Source organism: Microtus oregoni, unplaced genomic scaffold, assembly GCF_018167655.1.
Source record: "Microtus oregoni isolate MIOR12 unplaced genomic scaffold, Mior012 000155F_ref0000269, whole genome shotgun sequence".
Taxonomy (NCBI): domain Eukaryota; kingdom Metazoa; phylum Chordata; class Mammalia; order Rodentia; family Cricetidae; genus Microtus; species Microtus oregoni.
The window spans coordinates 761190-775246 of NW_024544810.1; the positions used below are offsets into that span (position 1 = coordinate 761190).

The window sequence follows — 14057 nt, forward strand, 5'->3', positions numbered from 1 at the left end:
AAATGTAGCAAGATAATATCAAGCTGATTAACATACCCATCATCTTTATTTGCCTATAATTTCATGGTTTGATATTTAAATTTTACTTTTAGTCATTTTGAATAATATGCTGCATAATTATTGACTACAGTACCCTGTGTACAACAGATCTCAAAGTCTCCTAAAGATTAGATTCTTTTGATCAGTAATTTCCCATTTCATTTCTCTGCATGCCCTCAGCCCCTGGTAACACAATCAGTACTTATTATGTTAAGGGAAATAAGTCAGACATCGAAAAAGAAGTACTCAACGAACTAACTCATATGTGGATTATAAAAATAAGTTAATACTTCAAGAAGTTAAAAGCAGAATGGTGATATCAGTTATAAAATGGCCAAAAACTCCCGGTTTGTTCATTCACATCAGAGTGACTGCAGATAGTATCGCTGCAGTGTACAGACATTTCAAAAAGCTAGAAAAACTCTCAATTTTTACCACAAAATTATAAATATTTAAGGAAATAATATTAGTAACCTGACTTAAACATTAGACCATGTATAAAATGTATTGGAATATCATGTAGTACTTAGATACATGTACATTTTAATGCTTTACATGTAGATAAAAATAAACTTAAGGTTGAAAACGTAACTAAAGAGAAATGAATGGACAGGAAAGAAGGCAAGTGTAGGGACAAAAGGAAAGAAACTTTGGGTTATATGATTTCTGAAATACAATAGCTAGCCCAGAATAGGGAGATTCTGTGGAGCCAACCCATAAATTTTTAGGAATATAATTTCCAGAAAAGCAGGCGATTCTGATTAGAAAGAATGACTCATTTTTGAGTGAGGACAAGGATGCTAAAACAGAGTAAGTGGTAGTTCTGAAGCAGTTTATCTACGAGCCAGAGCACTGGAAGGGGGTCATTCTACTAGACACTACTCTTTGCCTATCATGCACTGCTTTTATACTCAATAAAGGGTCTACTCATTGGACAGGTGAGCAAGGAGCGAGCAAGAAGCCTAGAAGCTGGAAGCTGTACTTTGTTATATTTTTTTTCCAAAAGAGGGACGGAACTAGAGCTCACCTGAAGTTTTAAAGTACCTTCGACTTGGCCTGCCTGAACATTGGCAGCAGCTGAAAGTTTAGGAAATGTGGGTACTAGAATCTCACTGAGGTCAGTAACAACAAGAAACAAAAGGCCAAGGGAAGATTGAATTTTGTAATGCTGCTTCTACTTATGAGTCACACCTCATAGGGAAAAGAGTCTTGGAAGAGTTATTGGCATTTGAGATGATCTATCCCAACCCTTGGCCCATTGTCTAGAAGGGAATAGTGAGGTCTGGGGAGAGAAAAGGACCTAGGCACTGTTTCTCAAACCGAGGCAACTAGAAAAAGAACACCTATGAGTAGTCTGGAGATATGGTTTACCCAAAACATAGACTCTTAATTTTGCCAGTATCTCTGTAACCTCATGTAGAAAATGGGGTTGTTTCAACCCCTCCTCATTTTTGGGTATTTGGTATATACCAATAATAGTCTCAATTGCAAATCTTTTGAAATATCCAGTGTCCATGTGTTTTTTACCGGTCAACCAGAGAATCTGTGTTTCGCGTATCATAGAAGATTGTGCTCTATTCAAATGGGTGTACATTTCTATCCCCTAGCTCAGATAGAGATAATGATATTGACTTTGAGAATAGTCAGCATGTGCTAAAGTTGAGACTAGAGAAACTGCTTGGAGTCCAAGCCTACGTCCACATACTTGGATTTTTCAAAGCCTTTATACCAGGTCAGCGAACTCTTACCAAGAGTCTTGTTGAGAAGGTGCCACAATGGGCCAGTTTCTTCTCTCTTCATCCTGTGCTTTTGAGGACCAGACTTCTGGCCATTCTTCCCTATGGCAGAACAAACCCTTTCCACAGGGGCCCTCCCCCATTCCCACACAAACAGCAGACACCATTCCTTTGCTGGGGACTTTATTATGGAGGGTAATACATCAGTGAAGTCATGAGGCATATTATATTCAAGCTACCTGGTTTACCAGGTGTCTTTTAGAGGTATCACGGGTTCCTTGGAAGGTTGAGAACTTGTCACTGGTGTTTGAGGTAGCTAATCAACACAGCAGGAATATCCAGCTGGTCGATGGCTTGTGGCTGTTTGGCCTGGATCAGGGCTCTGCAGATAACTAAACGGGCCTGAGACAGGAGTGACCGCGGGGTGGCTACGGCAATGAAAAACAGATTATGAGTATCAATTCTCAGAGTACTTTTCCTTTCCAAGCCTAAATCTACTCTGCCATGGCTACTACAGCCCGAATGCCCTCTCCCTTCTAAGAATTGTCCCAACCATCCCCCAATGCAAGGTAACAATGGAGAAACACTAGCGGTCTAGAGAAGAGACACTCAGGGCATCAAAACAACCAGTCATGGGCAGATCTAAGAGCAGAAATTCTATAAATGCTTTCTATATACCTCAGCTTAGTGACCCTTCTACTCATGTGGAATCTTTAACCTTTTCTCCACAGGACCCCAGGAGAACGAAGATGGAGCTGTCTCTACTTCAACCCAGAGGAAAGGACTTAGATGATGATTTGGAACCCTGAGACCTACAACAAAGAAGGCTATGGGGTGTACAAGATCACCACTCACCTCGGGCTTGCAGCAGCAATTTGATGCCTTTATCATTTTGTGAGGTCTGGTCCAAGGGGAGCGATGGAAGGTAGATGTTAGCTCCGAAATCTATTAAAAGCTGGATGTACTCTGGATCACAATTATGATGAAGGCATATTTCAAGAAGTGTGCGAGGCTGTGGAACACGACCTAAGAGACTCTGGTCAGTGCAGTTGTAATCAGGATCTGCCCCATAGAGCAAAAGCAGGCGGAAACAGTCAAGATGCCCATAGACTGCAGCCAAATAGAGGGGACCAGAACATGAAGCTATGTTTGAGGCCCACACTGGTAATTTAGCTTTGACATTGGCCTCTGCACCATGCCCTAGGAGCTCCTGTAAGATGGCAACAGCACCATCACGTGAGGCGGTAAGAACAGGAGAGCAATTGTTGTAGATGCTACCACTAGGACAGGCGCCAGCTTCTAGAAGTACGCGCACACATTCCAGATGACCATGACTAACAGCGGTGAAAAGTGGTGTTTGTGCTTTGACATCCAAGCTATCTACATCAGCACCATGTTCCAGGAGGACCTTCACACAGTTCAAGTGGCCATAAGAAGCTGCCAAGCGCAAGGGTGTTCCAGGTATTCCCCAGCCACTCCTGCTATTGATGAAGCGTTTATAGCGCTCCTGCTGTAGAAGGTGGTCCAGGGTACAGGAGTCATTGTCATACACAGCTTGATTGAGAGCTTGTTTCTCTCCTGTGTCAGTGTCCTCCTCCTCCTTTTCAGGCTGCAGAAGAGAGAAGATCTTGGCGATGTCCATGAGACTCATTCTGGTTTATTGGAATAGGACTGTTCTCATTGTGGGTAAGCCACAATTCTAGATCTATGGGTAACAAAACAAAAACAAAAACAAAAAAACATCCCTATCAAAAATCGGGAATGCCAGACTCTATGTTTACTCTCTGACCTTTGCCATAAGGATACTCATCCATGGGTGTCCTGTTTCTCAGTTTCAATTTTAGGACTCAAGATGGCTATCAAAATAGCCAGATCATTTCACAGCTTGGAGACTTCACATACACTCTGCCTGCCCTTGAAACTCCTGGAAATTTTCCCTGAGTTTTTGGAGATTTCAAGAAGGTCATAATTAGAACTCATCTCCAAACAGACACATCTGTACTCGTCTGTGTGCCATTAGTGAATAAAGTGAAGACAAAGGCCCTCCATCCATCTGGTAGTTGCCTATTGCTGATAGGCCATACCTCGCAGCTAGAGACGTGGGAGCTGTATCTTCCTCAGTTGAGAATGTGACATTAATGAGTTAGCTTAGGTGTGGCAGTGAGCAGCTCAATAGAGTGAGAATTCATGGCATGAAACTCTTGTCCATGGGTACTCCAATCACGGTCTCATGGGGTAAGCTCTCAACTCCACCTGTTGGCATTTTAATTGAGTTTCAACTTCCTCACATCCCCTCACCCATGACCACACCAATATCCCTCTCCTGAGCTTTCTGTATTCCCCTCTCAGACTAAGACCCCATGGATCTCAGAAGGAAAGGTACCTAAGAAATAGATGCTAAGGGTATTGGCTGTTTAAATGAAGAGGTGGCATCACAATGAAAATAATCAAAATGAAGGCAGTAGATGACAGAAACAGCAGGTATACAGAGCAAGTTCTCTATGGTGATGAATAGCTTCTCCCTCAGGACTACTCCAAACCGTTGATCGCTGACACTTAGAACCTTCTGCGTTGCCATCTTTTGACTGAAGTCTTCTCCCATTTTCTGTCCAGTGCAGTCTAGGGCTTTGACTCAAACCTCAACTCTTTTCCCTTCAATAATCTTTAGGCCTCAAAAAACCACCTGTGGATTACTTATGGACTTAGCTTAAAACCTGACTGCTCCAGTCCCTCCTTAGGTTCTGTAAGTGATATTCTCTCCCTTTAGTTGTAATGGCATCAGGGTGAGCTGTAGGGTTTGCAGTGCTCAGTTCTCCCTGCTTTCCCATATTCTTCAGCCTAGGTCTCAGGGCCTCAAAGCTCCATGATTCACTGTCTAGCCCGCCGTTTTGTTTGATAGCAGCTTCAGGTAAATAAATATCTTTTTAAAGAATATTATGAGGTATGTGAGTGAGATCACTCTGTCCTTACCTGCCAGCTTCAGCTTTGTGTATGGTCTTATTATTTATTCATTCTTAGGGTGCAATGTAAGTAGAATTTGGGGAATCAGACAGACTTAGGTTTATATCAGCTCTCCAAGATCCTAAAAAGGTACCTTGGGCAAGTCTCTTTTTTGTGATTTAATTTCTTTACCTACAAGACAGAAATAGTAGTTCATGCTTTGTGGGGCTTCTAGGATAAAGATAACTACCTCTACACAAAAGCTTCCTAGATGAGCTATTTTACACTTTCAACCTCTTTACACTAGCTCCTCTCCCTCAACTAACCTGGTAAATGAAACCCCTTTCTCAATCACTCTTCTCTACCAAACAGATACATACTATTTACACACCTGCCTATTTATTTCTCTACTCTATGCAGTGTGACTCTATCCACCCTTAATCTAAGACAACTTTCAAAAGTATAATCATCGTGACTGAACCTATTGGCTGTTTTGAAAACCTTTTTCTCTTTCCTCTCTTCTTTTCTTTCTTTTTTCTTGTGGTATTGGGGTTGAACCCAGGGCTTCATGTATGCTAGTCAAGCACTTTACCACCCTCTGCTCACTTTGTAAACTTTCTGAAGTATCTGTCCTTACTGAATGTTCCATTTCACAAACCCCTATCGACTTTTTAAGGAGCATAATCCCTGATTTTTTTCCCCTCACAGTTTTTCACTGGAATATTTATACTTCCCTGTTTTTTCTTCCATCTTCTTCATCTCAGTCCCAGAGCTTAGCTTTAACCCTCACCTTTATGCTAGTGATTCCTAGGTTATTACACCATTGTCCCACCCTTGGGTCTCTTTTTAGTTCCTGGCATATATTCACTTTCAAGTCAGCAGCATCATGCTGGGACCATTACTATCATGAGACTTAATCTAGATACCAGTTCATTATCACCTGTCAAACTAAATCTCCAAGACATATCTTAGTTCCTTACCTCTTACCACTTCCATTCAATCCCATCAAGTCTAGTGGATATTTTTTTAACCTAGAGACTTTTCCAGGCCATCAGAATTTCATACCCATTCTAATATTTTATCTAGGCTTCTGGTGTCTTTTTGCTTCAACAAGTACAGTAATCTCCTAACTATAGTTTCCCTTTTCAATATCTTTCCTGTATTGTGATTAAAATGATAATATAAAAATACAAGTGTGATCTATTCTAAATCAGTTACTAAGTTATCTTTTCTTTGCTTTATTTTCTTATTTTCAGTAATGGGGATTGATTACAGAGCTTTACGCATGCTCTTGCTCTGTCCCTGAGCTACATCCCCAGCATTCTTTTTATGTTTTCATTTTGAGGCGGGGTTGGCATTAAACTTGCAAACCTCATGCCTCAGCCTCTTTAGTGGCTGCGCCTCCAGTCCCAAACAATGCTTTTGATTTCGTTCAAGTTACACATGAAATGCTTTATATGTCATATACCTTTGTTAACCTCTCTAGCCTCATTTCACCTTTTTCTAATTATACTCTGAAATACAGTGATAAGGGATAAAAATGATACCTCTCCATGTATATCTTCCTTCTTTTCTGCCACTACATGTCTTTGGAGTTAATTCCTCTATAATTTATGTTCACATCCTAATGCACTGTAAGTTCTATAGGGATCTATCTATTTTGTCCCCATTGCAAATGAAGAGGCCATGTGTGGTAGGGGCAAAACATAGGTCTGGAGTTGATTTTCAATCATGTAACTGTGTGGCCTAGGGCATTCTTAATTTCTCAATATGGACTTCCTTATCACTACGAAGAAGATAATGATAGTAATTGGAATAATTGCTTGAAATGTACTTGAGCATGGTTCTCCATAGCTAATTAGATCAAGTTCCACTTTTATTATTTTAATGACATATAGGTCAGATGGAATTGGAAGATGGCAGAATAGGGACAAACAGCACTCTCCCAAGTCATATTTAGGAATATGAAAGAAAAAATCTGATTCTTGACTTAAAAAAGAGGCAAGAATCATGGAAATGCAAGAAAGGATTATAGTAAAGAGTGGACTCAGTGATGAGAAAAATATAGAAATGTTGAATGTCAGAGGCATAAAAGAAATAAAACATTTATCAGTAGTTTCTAAAAACACTTGAAACAAAGTTTGACATTCCTTTGTGATAAATACCCTGAAGAAACCAGGGAAAAAAGAATATTATTCAACAAAATAAAGAATATATGGCAAACCTATAGCCAATGGTATACTAAATAGGGAAAATTTCAAAGAATTTCCATTAAAAAAAGATAAAGGGTTGATTTATTTTTCTATTTTTAATAAATGCAGTCCTTGAAGTCTAAGCTTGAGCATTAAACCCTCACCTGGGCAGCACAGTAGAGCTGACGTTATTGATGGGGATGGAGGTGGGGCATGGGTGAACCTGTCCCTATAAGGTAAGCATGAGAGATCTGGCCCCAGCCCTCTTCTGCCATATGGTGATGTGGGTGGAGGAGAGCTGGCCCTGAGGTATAAGAGCAAGAGAGTTGTCCCTGTCCCTTACCAGCTGCAGCACTCAGCAGAGTGGCCCCTGCACCTCACCTGGGCAACACAGTAGAGCTGGCCCTGAATGTGTAGGTGTGGGAGAGCCAAGCCTCAGGGTATGAAAGCAGGAAAACTGGCCCTGCCCCTTGCTCATCCCTGCAAGGGATGAGCTAGCTGGAGCAGTACTAAAGAGCTCAGCCTGGTGGTAGCTGTTGGTCATGATGGGAGACTGACCAAACCCTGCAACTACCCAGGCCTAAAATCAGGGTTACAAGTTGGCCCGCCCGAACATCCACCCCATCTATGATCTGCTGGATCACGAGAGGGGGCCAGTCCTGCAGACCCAAAGCTGCAGGATCTCCACAACACAGTAACAAAAGGATATCCAAGACGAGTCCCAGTGAGGATCAAGCATCAATAGTGTAAAAGAACCCAGAGGCCTGGAAGCAGACCAATGACTATTTGCAATGAACACTTGCACCTAAAGGTATATGGATAAAAGGGTCTTCTGCGTGACTCACTGTGTCACTTTATAGCTTCCATAACAAGATTTTTTTCTTTTTCACTTAAATTTTATTTTATTTTATTGGTGGGGGGAGTTGTGTCAAAGACACAAAGAATAGATTGTGGCTGACAATGGGGGCTGACTGAGAAGCCATTGATAAAGGCACTGGGACTTGTTTTTACGGCATGTTCTTACTTTTTGGGACCCTAGTCTATATGGATGCACAGCTCCCTAGGCCTGGATGTAGGGGGGAGGGCCTTGGACTTCCCACAGGGCAGGGTTCCCTGCCTTCTCTCAAGCAGGGAGGGAGAGGGAGGAGGAGGTGTGGGGGAGCAGGAGGGGATTGGGAGGAGGGAAGGAAGTGTAAATATTTGAATGGAAAAATAAAATAAAAAATAAAATAAATAAATATTAAAAAAGAATAAATAAAAAGAATTTTTTAAAAAATGGGAAAAATAAATGCAATCCTTGAAGTTTTAATAAGACAAAGAAATAAAAGGAACACAAATAAAAAAGGGGGGCAGAAATCAACTTACCTGTACAGGCAGAAGTCAGCTTACCCATACTGCATACTTTCGGACCATATGATGCTATACACAAGAAACCCTTAAGGCTTTAACAAAAAAATGAAACCCTCTCAAAATTGATAAACATGTTAAGTGTAATAGCAAGATAAAATATTGACATATAAAACTCAAGAATTTTCCTATATACTGATAATGAACATGCTGAGTAAGAAACCATGAAACTATCCCATTCACAATGGCTTCAATGGTATGGTGGTTTGAAAGAAAATGGCCCCCAAAGGGAGTGGCACTATTGAAAGATGTGGTTTGTTGGAATAGGCACGGTCTTGCTGGATGAAGTTTATCACTGTGAAGGTGGGGTTTGAGGTCTCATATATGCTAAAGCCATGCCCAGTGCCATAGTCCACTTCCTGTTGCCTGTGAGTCAAGATGTAGGACTCTTAGATGCTTCTCCAGCACCATGTCTGCCTGTAGGCTACCATGTTACACTACAGTGACAATGGACTGAACCTCTGACACTATAAGCCACCCCAATTAAATATTTTCCTTCCGAAGAGTTGCTGTGGTCATGTCATCTCTTCACAGCAATAGAAACCCTAACTAAGTCAGTGATATATCTTAGAAAAAACTTTTGATAGAAAAGTCATTTTTAGTGAAAATTTACGTAACTGAACAAAGAAACTGACAAAGACAGTAGAAAACAGAAATACCTCAAATTATCAGGGATTGAAGGAATTAATACTGTGAAAATGGCCTTCTTACCAAAAACAATCTGCTGATTTAGTTAGATTCAAATAAAGTTCTAACAATGTTCTTCACAGAAACAAAGAATATCATCCTAAAATTCGTACTGAAGCACAATAGACCCCAAATAGCTAAAGTCATCCTGGGTTAAACTAGCTATATTATGGTATCAAAGGATTATTTCGAATTATACCACAGAGCCACAGGAACAATTACTGCAAGGTACTAGCACTAAACCAGACACATCAACAGAATAAAAGGCCTAGAAAGAAATCCATACAGCTACAGCCATCTGATTCTTAATAAGGCTATTATAAAAACCTAAACCACAGAAAATAAAACCTGTTAAATATTTGGTGATGGTAAAAAAATATTTGGTGATGGTAAAACTAGATATTCACATGTAGCAGAATGAAGCTAGATCTGTATCACTCCGCCTATACAAAAATCAATTAAAATGTACCAAAGATAGTAATGTAAGAGTTGAAACTCTCAAAACTAGAAGAAAAATAAGACAAACACTTCAAGAGATCAGCATTGGTAATGAATTTCTGAAAGGGACTTCAATAGCACAGGAAATAATTACAAAGAACTGGCAAATATAATTATATCAAACTAAAAGTTTTTCACCGTAAAAGGGACTATTAATGGAATGAGGACACCACTTACAGAATGGGAGAAAATATTTGCTAGGTATATACCTATCAGATTATACATATCTAGAATAAAAAGAAATGTAAAGTAGGACTATTATATGACCCAGTAATACCCCTCATGGGTACATACCTGAAAGACTTTAAGTGAACATACCAGAGTTATTTACACATCCATGTTAATAATAGTACTATTCATGATAGCCAAGTTGTGGAATCAACTTAGGTATCCAACAATAGATAAATGGTAAGGAAAGTGGTATGTGTAAACAAATGGAGCTTTATTCAGCCATAAAGAAAAACAAGATTATGTCTCCTGCAATAAAATGACATCATATTTTACAAAGTAAAATTCTCAGATTCAGAGAACTATATTTTTCTCACTTGTGGATCCTAGAGATTTTATATAATGCTTAAAATTATTTAAGTCTGTGAGTCAGAGTAGAAGGAGACTTTCTGGGAGAAGGAAGTGGACTAGAGAAAGAGAGTGGTAAGGGGTGAAGAAAGAAGGACAATGGGGTACCTATGGTCAAAGGACAGGACACATCTGGACGAAAATGCCCTTATGAAACCAAACATTATGCAATGACTATATGCTAATGAAGGCTAATTTAAATTTGATTTAGTTATGATAATTATTGATTTCTTTTTTTCTTTCCTTTTTAAAAATTTTCTTGAGACAAAGTCGCTCTATGACGCTCTGCTTGTCCTGGAACCTGCTATGTAGATCAGGCTAGCCTAGAACCCACAGAGATTCATTTGTCTCTGCCTCCTCAATGCTGGGTTTAAAGAGGTGCACTACAAGACCTGGCTTTGATTATTGCTTTCTATTACTATTCTCTACTTTGTGGTTAAGTTTCCTCATCTATAGACACAAATGATAGTTCATGCTTCAAGGGAGAAATAATTACTCCTATAATACTTTCTTTCTATAACTCCTATTTCTTCATAATAGATCTTTTTCATCAACTACTTTAGGGAACAAATTAGAAAACCAACTATAGTACATATGTTGTGGTTTTCTATGATTACTGTTCCCTACTTAATATTTTAAAAACTCGGAGCTAGAATGGATCTTATTGATAAGTTAATTTTTTCTCCTTAGACATGGGGGATTCAAAGTTTAGAGGATTCCCAGAACTTTTCTAATACCATATCATTGTTATTGTGAATTATCTTGTTATCACGAATCAAGAAAATATTTGCAAACTTATGCTTTCCAAAGGTATGTCACATAGTGGCATAAACAATACCCTCATTTTAAAAATGGTAGAAACTAGAGCTTGGAAGTTCATACATTTGTGAAGTGCCTTACACCAGCCAGATGCATTCTACCCGAACTAGAAATAAAATCTAGATCTCTCTACTTTTGACCCCCCTTTCTTGGACTGTAACATGAAGCATAGATGCATTCCTCTCTCTTGCTTCATGTTGAGTTACCCTGTAGCTTTTAGCTTTTGAGTATCATATTGAATTTCAGGAACTTTTATTTTATTTTATTACTTTTAAAAAAATGATCTTTTCTCATTTTACATACCTGTCCCAGTTCCCACTCCCTCCCCTCCTCACACTCCCCCCATCCCACCCCCCACCCACTCCTCAAAGAGGATAAGCCTTCCCATGACATACCACTTCTCCTGACAGTCTATGGAGATTCCCTTCTTTCCATTTCATTTTGGGGACTTGGGTCTGCTGGGTTCTCACCTAGCTCACACAATAAGTTCACCATACAGTTTATATTATAATGAGCCCCTGAGGGAAAGATGTCATGTCTGCTTGCACTTGAGTAAAGTGTGCCTCAATTAGATAAGAACAAGAAAATCCAGGAGTCTATTATGTAGCTTTACCTTGCTCTAGATTATTAATAAACAGTTAATATATATGTATACTGTAAACAAAGAGTTTCTTTTTAATTTCCAGAGTGTAGTTATTTAAAACATTTCCTTTGTGACACTGATAATGGTAAAGTCAAAGTCCATGGGTCCTTTCTGTTGTGCTTTTAGTATATAAAGTAATATGTACATGGTCAAAGAACCAACTATCTTGAAATGTGGTTATCAAATCGTTTTTAACACTGTGAGCTATAGTAAATAACAAGATCTATTAATAATTTGTAAGTGGTGGTTGACGGTCAATGTAATTTCAGGACCTCTGCCACACTGTAATATGATATGTTTGTGATTTATTCTGGTGAGCAAGTCATACAAAATTGTAACACTACCACCACTTGTTGCCTACCTTTATCTTAGAAAAATGTTCTGAATTTCAGTTAGAGGTTAAAAGTTAGGCGACAACAGGCAATTGCTTATTTATCCAAGTTTATTTTTTTTAAATAACTCTTCATATGTTCTCTAACGCTTTCTTAGAATCCATGTACCCAGAGTAAGAACTCTTATAGGGAGAGTGGATGGCTTCATGGGAGCTAGAACATTCCTTAAGACATTATTAGACTATTATTACTCTTCACCTCCTTTATTCCATCTTAAGAAACTCTGTTCTTATGGCCTTAAGCCCACTCTACTGTAAACTCCCAGTCATGCAAATGCCATGTTGGGACATATGAACAAACTTTTAACCTTACCTCTGTGGCAGATAACCACATATATTCCTGAATAAGTACGTGTATCCACTCATAGTGGCCCATGCCTGGTTTCCTAGCACTAGGGAGTCTGAGGCCGAATTTCCACTTTGAAGATGTTCAAGCAAGACTATGCATGCGGTAGAGCGAGATCCTGTATCAAATATCACCACCACCATCAAAATCAAACAGAAAACATTTTTGAAATTAAAAAAAAACTGAGACCCAAACAATACAAAACAAAGTAACAAAAGATCACAGACACACTTTGGGACAGACAAAGCAAGAAGCTCACATGATATCCTTCTTCCCTTCTAAAGAGTCTTTCCTTTCTACCTTCTAAGCGCTCCCAGATGCTGGCCCCAACAAGAAGAGCAGGACTTACGACAGAAAGTTAGGTTCCAGATACTCACAGGACTTCAGCTCGAGCTTGCACGGAATGGGAAGTTGCAGTCCTAGCCCCTCTGTGACACACCAAGGTCCTTGTTGACTGTCTTCAGAGAGCCACTACCACCCAGGCTGGAGCTGTTTGGCCCCTCGGTTCCCAGTGGAAAGACTAGGCATTGCTCCCTGGGCTGATTTATTCTAGGTGCCTATTTTTAGTCCGCCCTCCTTCTCCCTCCCTTGGCTGTGTTATCTTACCAGTGACATTCTGGGAGTGATCCCAGCAAGGGGAGGGGGGACTGCCATGGGGAAGTCCTAGAAGGGCTGTTTGACAGATAGGAATCTGGTATGGCTGAAACATGCTCTCAGTATGTCCTCACATACTCTGTCACAGTGCTCACTAGGGCACAAAGATAAGGGTGTTGAGCAGTAGACATTCCAGTGTGTCACAAAGGGGCCGGAGAAATGCTGGCTTCACCTAACTAGGTCACCTTCCTCTGGACTGTAACCTTTTTACTTACTTCTCCCCCAATGAAACTCTATTTTCCTTTCTTTGGGGCTCTACAATATGTCACCCCAATCTCTATTGACTCAAGTGGAGGATGAGTAGGGGTAAACCTCATACTGGAATGAGCTGTTGTCTCTAAAGCTTAAGCAAATCTTGCTGTCTCATGAAGGACCCTCCTCAACTGCTCATCAGTCTGAAGGTGCTATTTTCTTACTCAGAGGCAATGCCTCCAGATTAATGTAGGCAGCATTAGGAACTTCGTCAAAATCACAGTTCCTAAGTATATCCTTTTCTCTCTCTGATTACCTTGAAATGATGGAAATGGTACAAAACTAATTTTATAAATAACTATATCATCAATTTTAGACATTACAAATAAATGTGGAGCCAGTATCCTGCCTCCCTCTGGGATAAAAGCGAGCCTTTCTGTTTGGATTTGAGGCCCATTCCTTGAATGGGAATTCATATATGGTACTATAAACCTGGTCAAAAGCCTGAGGCTAAGAAGTTCATAAGACCTAGTGGGAAAGCTTCTGCTGTTTTATAAATGGACATGATATGTCTGTCACATTGTCTTTTAAATAAGTGTTCCTGCCTATAGATTCATGCCACTGTGAGCTGTTCTCAGAGTAGCTTTTTTTTGCAGCAGCCATAAGGAACTGCACAAACTCAATAGGTCAAAGAGCTAAGAATAAGTGATTGTTGAAGCTGGTCCCCAAATGAAACATCAATACCCCCCCCATTCCAATGCTTAGGGAATGTTTCTAAAGAAAGGTTGGAAAGAATGTAAGAGCCAGAGGAAGAAGGGAGAATGGTGAAGAACTCGGACTAACGGGCATGGCACAGACTTGGATGGAGCGCCCCAAACTTCACAGCAGCTGTGATTACATGCACAACACTGGTCTCCATCAAGAGCCTGTCTCAAAG

The 14057-nt window shown here is 40.0% G+C and overlaps 1 protein-coding gene across 2 annotated transcripts; it reads right to left on the minus strand.

The window, feature by feature from the left end:
• Nucleotides 1-1955: 1955 nt before the first annotated feature.
• LOC121445080 (ankyrin repeat and SOCS box protein 12) lies at nucleotides 1956-12776 on the minus strand. 2 transcript variants are annotated; one of them, XM_041647078.1, is made up of 4 exons: nucleotides 12652-12735; nucleotides 8273-8349; nucleotides 2631-3480; nucleotides 1956-2203 (listed from the first exon to the last, which is right to left on the minus strand). In XM_041647078.1, the coding sequence occupies exons 3-4, from the start codon at nucleotides 3424-3426 to the stop codon at nucleotides 2073-2075; spliced, it is 927 nt and encodes a 308-aa protein (XP_041503012.1). In that variant the 5' UTR covers nucleotides 3427-3480; nucleotides 8273-8349; nucleotides 12652-12735; the 3' UTR covers nucleotides 1956-2072. The 2 variants fall into 2 exon arrangements, with proteins under 2 accessions (XP_041503012.1, XP_041503011.1); XM_041647077.1 differs by lacking the exon at nucleotides 8273-8349 and having other exon boundaries at nucleotides 12652-12776.
• Between the last annotated feature and the right edge of the window lie 1281 nt (nucleotides 12777-14057).

Excerpts from the sequence above, each read along its gene's own strand:
- LOC121445080 (XM_041647077.1), bottom strand. The coding sequence starts at position 3,426 with ATGAGTCTCATGGACATCGCCAAGATCTTCTCTCTTCTGCAGCCTGAA. Across the intron at positions 2,204-2,630 it reads ATTGCTGCTGCAAGCCCGAG|CCACCCCGCGGTCACTCCTG; the intron begins GTGAGTGGTGAT and ends TCATTGCCGTAG.